The sequence below is a fragment of the Lipotes vexillifer genome, unplaced genomic scaffold (assembly GCF_000442215.2).
Source record: "Lipotes vexillifer unplaced genomic scaffold, Lipotes_vexillifer_v1.1 scaffold1109, whole genome shotgun sequence".
NCBI lineage: Eukaryota > Metazoa > Chordata > Mammalia > Artiodactyla > Lipotidae > Lipotes > Lipotes vexillifer.
The window spans coordinates 43,889-57,333 of NW_006791562.1; the positions used below are offsets into that span (position 1 = coordinate 43,889).

General features: G+C 35.7%; 1 protein-coding gene across 1 annotated transcript; it reads right to left on the minus strand.

The window, feature by feature from the left end:
- Window positions 1–4,646: 4,646 nt before the first annotated feature.
- On the minus strand, window positions 4,647–12,246 carry RAD51AP2 (RAD51 associated protein 2; the record flags this gene model as incomplete). Its single annotated transcript, XM_007464465.1, is given in 3 exon segments — window positions 4,647–4,790; window positions 8,699–8,782; window positions 9,108–12,246. Coding segments are annotated over 3 exon segments (3,367 nt in total), but the record flags the coding sequence as incomplete, so codon positions are not given.
- Between the last annotated feature and the right edge of the window lie 1,199 nt (window positions 12,247–13,445).

A 13,445-nucleotide genomic window follows, 5' to 3' on the forward strand; every position in this document is an offset into this window, starting at 1 on the left:
TCTAAGGAAGCGAGTGCAGGGCAAGCTATAGATATTTTAGGAACAAGCATTCCAGGAAAAGAAAGCAAGTGAAGAAGCCCTGAGGCAGGGACATTCCTAATGTATCCAACAAACAAGGTCAGTGTGGTTTCAGTAGAATGAAGAAGGGGAAAATAGTAGAGAGGAGTTTAGGGAATTGAGAGCGTCAAATCATCACATACCCTTGTACATGAAAGTAAGAATTTCGGCGTTTTCTCGGAGTCAGTCGGAAAACCTTTGGAAAGTTTTGAGCAGAGTTGTGATGTGCTATGACATATCTTAAAGAATCATTCTGGCTAATGTGTTCAGAATAGATTGAAGGGGAGCAAGTACTAAAAGCAAGGAGACCAACTGGGACTCTACTGCAATCATCCTGGCAAGAAAATCTAAAGCCAACAGGATTTGGCGGTGGGCCAGCTGTGCGAAGTGAGAAAAAAATGTCAAAAAATGACTCCAAGATCTCTAACCTGAGTAACTGAAAGAATGAAGTTACCACTCACTGAAATGAGAAAGCCTGTGGGAGGAGGGGTTTGCGGGGAAATATCAGGAGCTCAGTTCAGGACATATTAGGTTTGAGATGCCTATTAGACATCACCGTAGAGATGTTGAGTAAACAGTTATGAGTGAAGTTAAGGGAAGAGGTCCTCAAGGCTTCTTTTTTTTTTTTTTAATTTTTAATTAATTAATTTATTTATTATTTTTGGCTGCACTGGGTCTTCGTTGCTGCGCGCGGGCTTTCTGTACTTGCAGAGAGAGGGGGCTACTCTTCGTTGAGATGTGCAGGCTTCTCATTGTGGTGGCTTCTCCTGTTGTGGAGCACAGGCTCTAGGCGCACAGGCTTCAGTAGTTGTGGCTCGCGGGCTCTAGAGCGCAGGTTCAGTAGTTGTGGCGCACGGGCTCAGTTGCTCTGCGGCATGTGGGATATTCCCAGACCAGGGTTTGAACCCGTGTCTCCTGCATTGGCAGGCAGATCCTTAACCGCTGCACCACCAGGGAAGTCCAAGGCTTCTTCTTTTTTTAATTACATGTGCTCAAAATTATAAAATTTATTAAATTACAGAAACATAATTGTAGAGACTTTTAGATTATGAGTTTATTCTTTTGCCCGTACCCCGGATAGGTAAAATAGTTTAATGACTATTTCTTCTCAGTTTGCTGTTATAGCATGTGCCTGTGCTTAAAAATAACAGCAACAAAAACATGAAATGGGAATATTTGAAGGATAGCTTCAGTGATATATTTTACAACTATATGGAAAAAATATAATTTAGAACCCATCTGGTATCTTTATATCCTAGTCCCCGTAGTGCAAAAGATAATTTTTAGTAGTATAAATTCTGTCACAAACTACTATATGTCTATGTAAATATGTATAATGTCTGTGTTATTAGAAAAATTTCCCAAACTGATGGCTGACTCTACAAATATCCTTTCATGTGGCCATTTAGATGGAACTAAAGATCAACTTTACTACATATTTTGTTTTCTATTTTGATTAACTAAATAATGTTAAATAGATGACATTAACTCGGAGGTTTGCATACTTAAGGCACTGACTATCAACATTTTTCAAGTTGATTTAATGGAAGGCTCTGCTTCTCTTCTCATGCTCACTGTTAATGCATCCGAAAGCTTGTTACTTTAAACTGAAGTAACACAGAGATTTATTCTAAGGTTGAATAAAAGCAAGTATTTTTTGAAGTGGCTTTCATCCTTTGAATATTTTCCTTCTGATCTGAAAGCATTCAACTTTTACATTTTAAGAACAAACATAAAAAGAACAATGTGGAGAGAGGGTGGATTTCAATTTTAAATGTCTTCTACCATAGCCCTCAACGCAGACTCTTCAAACCTGGCTATGAAGACAAAAGCAAAAGAGCCAAAATGTTACTTCCCTCCTATCCTCCAACTTTCTAATTCCAGAGACAAGAATTCACAGAACTAGGGAGAAGAGGGAAGGTGGGGTCTGTTTCTGTGTGCATATGTGTGTTTGGGTAGGTGGTATTGGGGGAAGGTGTACTTGAGTAATGACACTAGCACGAGCAAATTTTCCATTTGAGGAGGTGTAATCTTCCTCAAAATTTTAATGAGAAAAGCTCTACAAATCAAAGTAGTAGTGGGGTAGTGGCATGGAAAACCACTGCAGCAGTTATGTGCTAAGACTTTAAACTTTTCACGTAGTTCAGAGTGTGAAAGAACCAATAGTGGTTGTAAATTTATACACTATTTATTAGAGAAATAATGAAAGCATATATAAAACCTCCTAAAATTAGGAATAAGACTGGAAGCACAAAAACTTGCCCTAGAGAAACTTATATGAGAACAAAATTCAGCATTCACACACAGCAACAAGGAATAGGGAAAAGGACAAACCTTGGTTTGTGAAGACAAACCTTGATTGTGATGAGATCTGCCTTGTATAAAGATAAAAGAAAAATCCAACATGGGACTTATAATAATAATAAAAAGAAGGAAAAGGAAGATGAGGACCCATGTAAAAAAAAAGTTAAAGGAATATCTTCATCAGACTCAAAGGAATAGGCATACTCCTAAAGATAACCTAATTCAGGATACAGGAAAAAACTTAAAGAACAAGTCAAACATTCTAAATAGTTATTAATTATTGAGTATTTCCTATGTCTCAGTATATTGTTATTCATTATTGAGGAGTTCTATCAGAGCTGTTATAAATATATCACATGTATTAGCTCATTTAATCATCACAATGATCCCATGAGATATTATTACCCCCTTTTCAGATATAAAGATTTTCCCAAGATCATAAAGCTATTAAGAATTCAAAAAGGGCTTCCCTGGTGGCGCAGTGGTTGAGAATCTGCCTGCCGATGCAGGGGACACAGGTTTGAGCCCTGGTCTGGGAAGATCCCACATGCCGCGGAGCAACTAGGCCCGTGAGCCACAACTACTGAGCCTGTGCGTCTGGAGCCTGTGCTCTGCAACAAGAGAGGCCACGATAGTGAGAGGCCCGTGCACCGCGATGAAGAGGCGCCCCCGCTTGCCGCAACTGGAGAAAGCCCTTGCACAGAAACGAAGACCCAACACAGCCAAAAATAAATAAATGAAAAAATAAGAATTAGAAATTCATTTAAAAAGTACATTAATATTTAAAAAAATTCAAAAAGACATAGCTATTATGAGCAGGTGTAGAAATTTATTCATTCGTATACTCATATAATATTTTATGGGTACTTACAAGGTGCAGGTACTATTCTAGGCACTTGGGATATATTAGTGGGGGGAGGGGAAAGAAACCTGCCTTCAAGGAGCTTGTATTCCAGCAAGATATAAATTATATAGTGTGTGAGAAGGTGATGAGTTCTGGGGGGCAAAACAAGAAATTAGAGCAGGATATTGAAGTTAGAAAGTACCTGGTGGGGGGATCAAAATTAATGTATAGAGCTGAGTTTGAAATGGTTTTTAATGTGTCTGAGAACCTTGGCTTGTAATACGATAATTTAATCCAGTCATATTTATTTTGTGAAGTGATACGTCAGTCTTCCTTCTGTCATTGTATGCTTTCTGATTTTTATCTTTTCTTGATGCTTCCTTCTTTCCTTACTTTTTGCTAAGTAGCCCACTTTATCGTTATTTCTCTGCCAAGTGTTTTGAAAAGTATTACTCTACTAATGGTTACCTTTAAATTATGTATATCATTTATTTCCTCTATGTACAGAAACTAAGCTCCACAAAGCCAGTCTTATACATGTCTTCTTACGTATTCTGTTACTGAGCCTAATACAGTAGCAGGAGTATCAAAATATTTTTGTTTTATGAATAAACAAGTTAATAGTAGGTATAAACTACATGATCATAATTCTGCTCTGGGGCCAAAGATAGACTCTGGAGGGAGAAACTAAAACTAGAAAGTGAATACAAAGAAAGGTGAAAAAATTGCTACAGAGGAGAGTGCCTCTATCCCAATCCTGACTAAGTGATCTTGAAAAACTTATCCATCCTCTTTGCACTTCTGGGTTTTTTTCACTTTAAAAATAGGGAGAGTGGATTTGAACAGTGGTTCGTTACCTTTTTGTGAGTCATAGATCCTCTTGAGAAACCAATAAACACTAGCAATGTTCTCCACAAAAGCTTTATATACATATATCATGAAAAATAATTTGACATATTTTATAAGATTATGAAAAGCCTTTAATGTGAACATTGTTTTTTTATTATTTTTTATTTTTTGCAGTACGCGGACCTCTCACTGTTGTGGCCTTTCCCATTGCGGAGCATAGGCTCTGGACGCACAGGCTCAGCGGCCACGGCTCATGGGCCCAGCCGCTCCGCAGCATGTGGGATCTTCGCAGACCAGGGCCCAAACCCGTGTCCCCTGCATTGGCAGGCGGACTCTCAACCGCTGCACCACCAGGAAAGCCCCGAACATTGTTTTTTTAATGTGAATATTGTTAATGCAATATGAAACACTAAAGAAATATTTTATAACATTTAAAGGTAGATACACACATTAGATACATACACACAAAACCCTCTCCATATTTTATAATAAAGAAAGCCCAAAACTCCTAAGCTAGAAGGAAGCACTTATCCAAAGGAAGAAACAGAAGATTTATAGATGTGAAATGTTTTGAAGTATTAAAGTCCAATACCTTCTTCTAAGTTCTTGTAACACATTTATTGCAGATAGGGATGAAGTTGTTTAAGCTTAGCTTTTCTTGACAAACCAATTCTGATTGGTCGACTGCATGTCTTAAGAGGTAGTACTCTTGAAATTCCATATGAAAAGGTACCACCTAAAAGTATAAGACAATAAAAGTACATAAGGGAGTAAAAATCAGTCATAGTTTCTATGCTTAAAAATTTTCACTAACTTCTAATCATGATACTAGCAACATTTACTGAGTCACTGAGCTAAGTGCTTTGAATGCATTACTTTACTTACCCCAATCTCCATTTTTTAAAAGTGGAAAACTCAGCACAAAAAATTTAAGTAACTTGCCAAACACACAATTAAATAGCAGCTAAATAAAATCAACGTTCCAGTCAGGAAATCTGACCTAACAACAACAACAAAAAAACTATATAGGTTTTAAAGTTAACTTGATGTAGTGGTTGTAAAGGCCATGTTGTTTTTCTATTAGAAGTTACTAGACTATACTGTTAATAACTACATTTGGCTTCTAATAGAGATTATTATCAATAATAGAGCACAAATGTATTTCATCTGTTATGTATCAATGGAGGGCTCTAATTTTGAAGTTTTTACTTAACATCACACTAACATTTTCTAAAAAGTTCAAAACATTTCATGGAGGTATATATGTTACTAAATCAGTTAACCAAACAAGTAGAATCAATTACTCTTGATAATGAGTACCTCTCATTAACAAAATATCTCTTACTTTGAGTACTTTTTAAAAAATAAACAGTAGGGTACATATGTAAAGCTAAAAATGTATCAAGCTTTAATGAATTAGTGTGACCTTAACAGCACATTATGCTAAAAACAGTGTAATCAACCTAACGTTAAATATGACAAAAGGTAAACAGCATGATTTCTACTAACCTGAATCAAATAGAATCTGTGTGTATCTATGTAAACAATAATGAAATACAATACAAAATTTAGCTATATGTAAATAGAGAGAAAACACAAAAATAGCTATAAATCAGTTTATGATATTTTATTCAACATTAAAATTATAAAGTTAATTATAAAAATAAGAGGAAAAATGTATTGCTAGATTTTTTCATTTTTTTAAATGAAAAAGGATGGTCTAAAATAAAATTGTTGGATCATGAGTGATACACTAGATTTGGTTATAAATTAGGTAATTTCAGCAATTTATGCTAAGTGTACATCTTTATTATGCAATTATTGTTTCAGAAAAAAGCTATGATTAGTCTATTTGATTACTTTTTCAAAGTATAGCTTTCCTCTTTCACATTCTATTACAATAGATACTTCTGGTAATTTTGCAATGGATGGGAAATGGGAAATCACTGAACCAATCTGTATCAACAGCAGGTCTTTTGCAAAGCACATGACCTTAAACAGTCATTAAATTGTGGCTATAAGAATATGCTTCTTTGTCTCCTTGCATTTCCTACCTTTTTTAAAAAATAAATAATGATCCCTTTTATTATTGCTATATACTAGATTAACTTACTGCTTTGCACTGTGTAACAATTCTAAACATCCAAGCATAATACCAGAAATTGCTCATTTTAGAAATCAATGTTAAAGAAAAAAGTCATGAAGGTTGTTAGTGGTCTTTTAGAAATAATGCTAAGTCAGTTGTTTTCTAAATCCTTGTAACTCAAAGTTCCAGCTCAACTCAAAGCCTAGCAGCATCTCCATTTGCTAGGAGCTTGATAGGAATGCAGAATCTTAGAGCCTACCACACAACAAAATCAGAATCATTTAATAAGACACCCAGGTGATTCATATGTCAGATGAAATAAAAACTCAGCTTGAGAGCTGTGAGTTTCAGTTTTATTTGGGGACTTACTGTGGACCATAACCCAAGATACAGCCTCTCAGATAGCTCTGAAGAGGTAAGGGAGGAGGTCAGCATATATTTTGGTGATTTTGGAGAAGGGGTACCTGCAATCAGACACACATCTTGGTAGAAGGTTACTGCTAGTCAGGAGGAACAGATATCTTAGTTAGTTATTTTAGTGCTTTTCTAAGTATGGGAAGATGCAAGAAATTGGATTCATACAATTTTCCCCTGAAAATATCTAGCTGAAGGCCTGTTCTGCCAGTTTTTCCAGAGCACAGAACGCCTCATTCCTGATCTCTGCCCTGAACTCCTTTCAGGGTGTGCTACAGGTCAGCAAGTGCAGTGGCTAATGACTCAATCCTTGTAGAGTCGGGTGACTAGTGACATTCTTTGGCTGACATATATCCACATTAAAATTAGAGAAGTATTGGTGCTAAATGATATATAAAGCACCTGGCACACTGGCTAGCTGGCATTTAACACGCTCAAAGTACTTGCCTTCTCCATACCACAAAGAGAGAAGAGAGAGACAAGGGGAGATAGGATACCCTGGAGATATTAGTAGTAGAAACTTTAATTGGAGGCATCATGATGACAAGTGGGTAGGTAGGTATCAGTAACATTTCTGTACAATCAGAAGTTTTCCAATACCTTTAAAATCACCCTACATAAGCAGGCACCCACTCTCCCTAGGCAGTTAGTCCAGTATTACTCCCACTTCACAGTATCTCCCAACTTTTCCCTTACACTATGGATTTTAACAAGCCTCAGGAAGATCATTCCATTTTTATGCACTTTGAAAGTGGATTCAAGACAACGATCCTAACATAGTATTAAATAACTCTGGCTGACCTCACACATTATTTTTCATATTTTATGACAAGTAGGAACTTTTCCTTGTGAAGCCACAATAGAGTATCATGGGTTCAGATATTTCCAACAAGTGTAACATTTCTTTCCCAATTTAGGCATATACTTTAATCTGCCTCAAATATCCTTTTTATTATCACAGTTAACATCATGATGACAATATGGGTTTGTGCTCCCTAATCGTCCTTTATTCTATCAGAGAATATGTTCCTAAACCCAATTTCTTCCTTTCTTCCTGTCCTAGAAGAAACAACCCCTATCCTTTTCAGGCCAATTCCACCATCCCGCTTTTAGTCTTAGAGAGTATTGTTCCTTTAATTATTTCCTTTACTCGTGGGAGAAGAAATTTCCCATGGGCTTTTGATCTTCCAAGGACTTGGATTAATTTTTAAGAGTATTTCATTGTAAGCTAAGAAAAGAGGAAATTATGCAATTCTGAAGTGACTGAATAAAAGTACCAGGGACAGCAACTCTACTGATGAGAAGCCAGGAGAAATGCTTTGAGAAATGATGCATGACTGAAGATATTTGGGTAAATATACTTCACCTACATGATTATTATTTCTAGATCTAGTCTTATTGTGTAATACCAGCAATCTCTGACCAAATGAAAATGTAGTTATTCAGAAAATAATTCCCTAATTTTAATCCAACTCTTACCTTACCCCCATTGGTACTACAAGTTAGAACAGATGTTAGACTTAAGTGTGTCTCATTCTGATATTAAACACCTCTTAGGCAAAGGATAAGGTTAGCTTTTTAACTTTTCTTCAGTTTGATTTTCTATAGTAAGCACAAGTTTAAATGCCATAGTCCTAAATCATGTTAATATATGTAAATGATGCTAATTTCTTTCAAAATCACTACATAAAATGTACATATAAAGAGCCTCATAATCTTTCAAGAATAGAAAACAATGATAATAAATGTATAATTGGGAATAACATCAACATAAATCCAACTTAGATAAATGCCTTTTTCATTTTTGCTAATTAATGTTACATACATTAGATGTGCATATTAGGTATATATATATGTATATGTATATATATATATATAAAACACCTATTTTATCATATAGTTATTGCAATGCATCACTGCAAATATTTAAACAGTTTTAGAGTGCATTTTCTAATTACATTCTAAATGATATTTTAATTTTTAGCTAATTTTTAACTATAGGAATTTCACCAGTAAATTATTAATGTTTACAAAAGTATTAAATCTTTGTATTTATTTGTTAACATCCTAAGTATATTTTCCTCATGCTAAAAGTACAAAAATGCAATAATCATCTTAGAATAGAAAATAACTAAAAATCTTACCTCCCTTCAGTAAATAATTCAATTTTTCTTCCTTAAATTCATCAGAGAAAAAAGCTGGTCTTTCAGGTGAAGGTTTTTCACAATCTAAAAATAAAGATCAATGTGTTATAGCAAAAAGTAACTTTTATATAAAATGTTAATACTATAAAAAAATTACTTTTTCAGGAATATTTCCTCCCATTGGCTCCTAATATTTAGATAAGTAAAACAGGACATTTCAAAGCTCCTTTTAAAAATTTCATCACTTGTTCCCATCAACTTATAATAATAAATAATAATGCATCAATAAACATTGTCTTATACCTTATCTTCTTTTTTGCCAAAATTATACATTTGGCCTACACAGAAAAAAATAAAAGGCAGCATTTTCTTTTAACTCAGAAAGTATATTTTAAAACTAATTTCATACCTTCCTTAGAAGTAGAGTAGAGTAATTCTTCCTCTGATGTTCTTAGACAGCAATATTCATTAGGAACTTCCTGTTCTCCATTTTTGGGTACTTTTTTCCATTTAAATAAACTTCGGTGTTTTTTATGCATATTAGGACCTGCTATCGTATCACATAGCAAAGAAGATGAACATATTTTGTTTTCTGTACCCATTTTCAAAGCTTTTTTAATCTCCGTTTTTACCTCCTCAACATCATTATTTTCTACAAAGTAATTTTCTTGCCCATGGTTGGTTTCCACAGTGCTTAGAATTTCATTTTCCGTACTAATTTCATGAAACATATGAAGTTCTTCAAGTACTAAATCAAATTTACTCTTCATCTCAAAATCGTTTACTATTGTCAGAGCGTCTCTTGATAAACACTTGTTTTCAGATAAGTCCTGAAAACATTCATTGTTCCCAACACTCAAATGAGTTTCAAATTGAAGATTAAAACATTCTGAAGAGTCATTCTTTGGATGAAAATGCTTTGAATTAGCTAACTCACTTTCTTGAAAAATATTCTCAGATTCATTTCTGTCAACTACATTATTTCGATTAACATATTTAGTTTCTTCCACACCTACTTTCTTACTCATTAATGAAACTGGTTGCACAAAAAATATGTCTTCCTTTGAATAAAAACTCTTTTTCTCTTCCTTTTCTATCTTAATATCTTCATGAACTTGGCAACTGTTTGTTAAACTTTGTGCTGTGACTTCTATTTCCTCCTTCAAAATTAAGTCACATTTTTTTTCCTCAATTTCACTTATCAAGTCCCCAAAATTTAGCACCGGAGTTACAGCTGTCAGATTGGTTTGTTCATTGTGTTTTTTGTCGTGGCTTGCCTGTATAGCCTGTTGCCTGATATTGAAGAAATCTTCAAATATGCATTTGAAATTAAATCTGTTGATCTTATTATGCTTTTGTTTTCCTTCAGAATATAAATCTTGGTTCTGCATATTTATTTCATAAGTTTTTTTATCAATATATTTCTGGATCTGTATAAATTGAGGACAAGACTTAACATGTGTTTTAACAGTTTGAGGACTACAGTTCACCCAGTGTCCCACACTCATGAGTCGTTCAGGACAACTCTTATTCTCGTAACTAATTTCTTTTGTCAAAAAACTTTTATCGATGTCATCAAAGTCCATTAAAAGGGGAATTTTTTCATATGTTCCAAAAATTGGAAAGTGTATGCTTTCAATCGTCATACTGGAGGAACTGATAAGTTTTTTCACTGTAACGTTTTTTGGATAATTCAAATATATTACCCATTTGAAAATGCATCCCTCTTCTAATTTAGAATCATGTTCAATTATTGTTAAAGAGTCAAAGTTATTGAGCAAAGATGTTATGTTGGTTTTCAATATAATATTTAGAAGGTCTAAAACACTGGTTTGTAAATATATGCTTAAAATATCATTATTTCTATTGACATTCATATTGCTAGTTATTAGATTTTGAACATCAATTTGATTTTTACACTTCAAAATTCCATACCAGGTTAAGATATTACTATCTTTTTGATTTCCTGAAATACTTTTAAGGAAATAAAAAATCCCTGTAATGAAATTTTCAAAAATACTGCTTAAATGAAAGTCTTTTTGTGTAGTATAACATCTCAACTGTAGCATATTATCGTTTTCTCCTTTACCTTTGAACCAAATAATTTTTATTAAAGCTTTTTGACTACCCAGTGTTTCTATCATGAGAGGCTTTGATTTTTCTTCATGTGTTTTCATGACTTCTGTATTGTGATAATTTTCTTTGCTTAAAAGATCTGTTTCTAATAATTGTTGCAAATTCAATATTTCTCCAGTTGTTTTCATATTTTCACATTTAGTTTTGTAACTATCCATAATCCAACAATTTTTTCTCAAAATATGTCTAATGTTACAGTCCCAGCTTTTCGATTTTTCTGATCTGGTAGATATGTAGCTGTCCAGGCATGTTTCTGCCTCTTCCCAATTTGCATTTTCTAGTTTTATAGTGAAATTCTTTGCAGAGTCTATTGCATCAGACTTGATACTACAGTGATTATAGTAGTGTAAACTGATCAAGTCTTTTTTTCTCGCACAAACACTTTGGTTGCTGAGTGACTGGTGGTTACTTCCATAACATTCAGAAAAAATATTTTCTGCATCCACAATTTTTTTATCATCCTGTAACTTTTGCTTCTTAACATCAGGTCTGTTTGGGGACCAGTGAATGTTTGTGAAATCCCTCACATATGCCTCATTTTTGTCATTTTTCTTCATTATTTCCTTTAAATAGACAGAAGACATTTTGCTATTTAAATCAGTTGGAAACTCAGGGATACTTATCGTGCTGCCATCTCTAAAATAGCTGGGTTCGGCAATTTCCATGCTGGGCTGGGTTTGAGATTTTGATATTTTTAGTGTAGATGATGAAACGCTATTTTCTTTTTTATTTGATGGCATAACGCTGTCAGCTTTACATCTGTTCTTAATATCATGAAACGTTGATTTGGTTTCCTTGTAAAAGGTAACATCTAAAAATGAATTTTCTGTCTGTTTTGTGCAAATATTGTCTTTCTGGCTATTGTCTCTCCCCTGGAGTAAATATCGTTTTCCATCCTCGTTTTTAATTGCCTGTCCATCATGTACAGAGGCGTTGGGCAGCTGACCAGCCTCTGTTCCAGATCTATCACTGCAATGCACACCGAAGGACTCTCTGTCATACAGCCCTGGTTCGCAAGACGTTCTAGAAGCCTTCAAACCAGAATCAAAACTTTGTGAGGGGAGAGACCGCAAACAACTCTTCGTCTCAAATCTGCTATTTTGGCATACCAGATTACACATCTGCTTCTCACCGACAGATTTCTCCACACGCGAGTCTGTGGAGTTATCAAAAATCTCCTTAGCTGAAACCAGCAGCGCCTTGAAGGGTCTGGCCGACTTCCAGGCTTTTTCCACCTCAGACAAGCGAGGCACCAAAGGCAGCCTCCACCCCGCCTCAGAAACACCACCGGGCTCCTCAAGACGGGGCCGCTTACTACGGGGTGGTGGGGAATCAGGGTCGTCAGGAGGCGGTAAAGGGGAAGCAGGCTCCCCGAGCTCCACAATCTGCGGCGCGCGCTGCGTGAACGACATGACAGCGAACTGAGGGAATCTGTCAGAGGCTCCGGCCAGACTCGGGTCTCTCAGCAGGCGCAAAGTGGCTCCGCCCCCCGCGCCTCCCCCGAGCCCGCCTCGGTCACGCCCATGACACGCCCCTTGAGGCCTGGCCTCGGCCCTAGCCTCAGGGCTAGCCCACTTCGACCACGCCCCACCCCGCCCCCGTGGCCCAGGCCTAGGCCACGCCCCCAGCCACCGCACTCCCGCGAGTCCCAAGTAGTCTCTCCCTCAAAGCACCTAGCGCCTGGGACTGTTACTTTGTCTATTTTTAGCGCCCTTTGCTATTACCAGGGTTGTAGCTGATTGAAACTTTTTCTTCCCTCTGGTAGAATTAATGAGAAAAGTCAGAACCTCTTTTTTTTAAATCTGTGAACGGAAACAGCTTTATTTTTTTAATTCTAAAACTCTGTGTGTTCCTCAGAAGCGGCTTCTCCACAGTTTCTCCCGAGCGTCTTGTCCAGTAAAACCATGTAGTTCTGTAAACACCAAACCAAATCTCTCTGTGTGCGGATAAACTTTCCAAAATGCTCTTAATGACCCCAGTGGCATTGAAAATCAGGTTTCCACTTCACTCAGGAAGTATGTTTTGGGAAAGGACGGCACTGGTACTTAACGATCTGAATATTTGAGGAAAAAACGTGTGTAGAAACTATTATCCAGATAAATTATTAATCTTCATTTTAAGACTGTAGAAAAAAAAGTTTTCATATGCGCTGTGGCGTTTTCTTTCCCAATATTGTGAATGCCACTACTTAAAGATAAAAATTATATGTTTCAGCTATTCTGTTTATTGTAAGCATGAATAATCATAGAGTTCTGAGTCACACATAATAAATTTTGTAAATGTTGTTTTTCTTTTTCCTCTGCTTTGAGAACAATTTAATATCTTCAGTCAATTCTGATTTTTGTGAATGTTGTACTTCTAAAGAAGAAAATGATTTTCAAAATGTTTAAGAAACTTGCAATTACTGCTCAGTAATCAAAAACATCAGTCCCCTTGATGATTGTTTCAAAGTTGATAAGTTGTATGTTCCCTGGTTAAAAAAAAAAATTATAAGGACTGCAGTAATGTGCAACAGGAATCCTAATTTCATAACCCATAGGCATATAAATGGCAAAATATGACTGGCATAATACTTTAGGTAATAAACGGTTCATCAGCCTCCTGTCTTGTA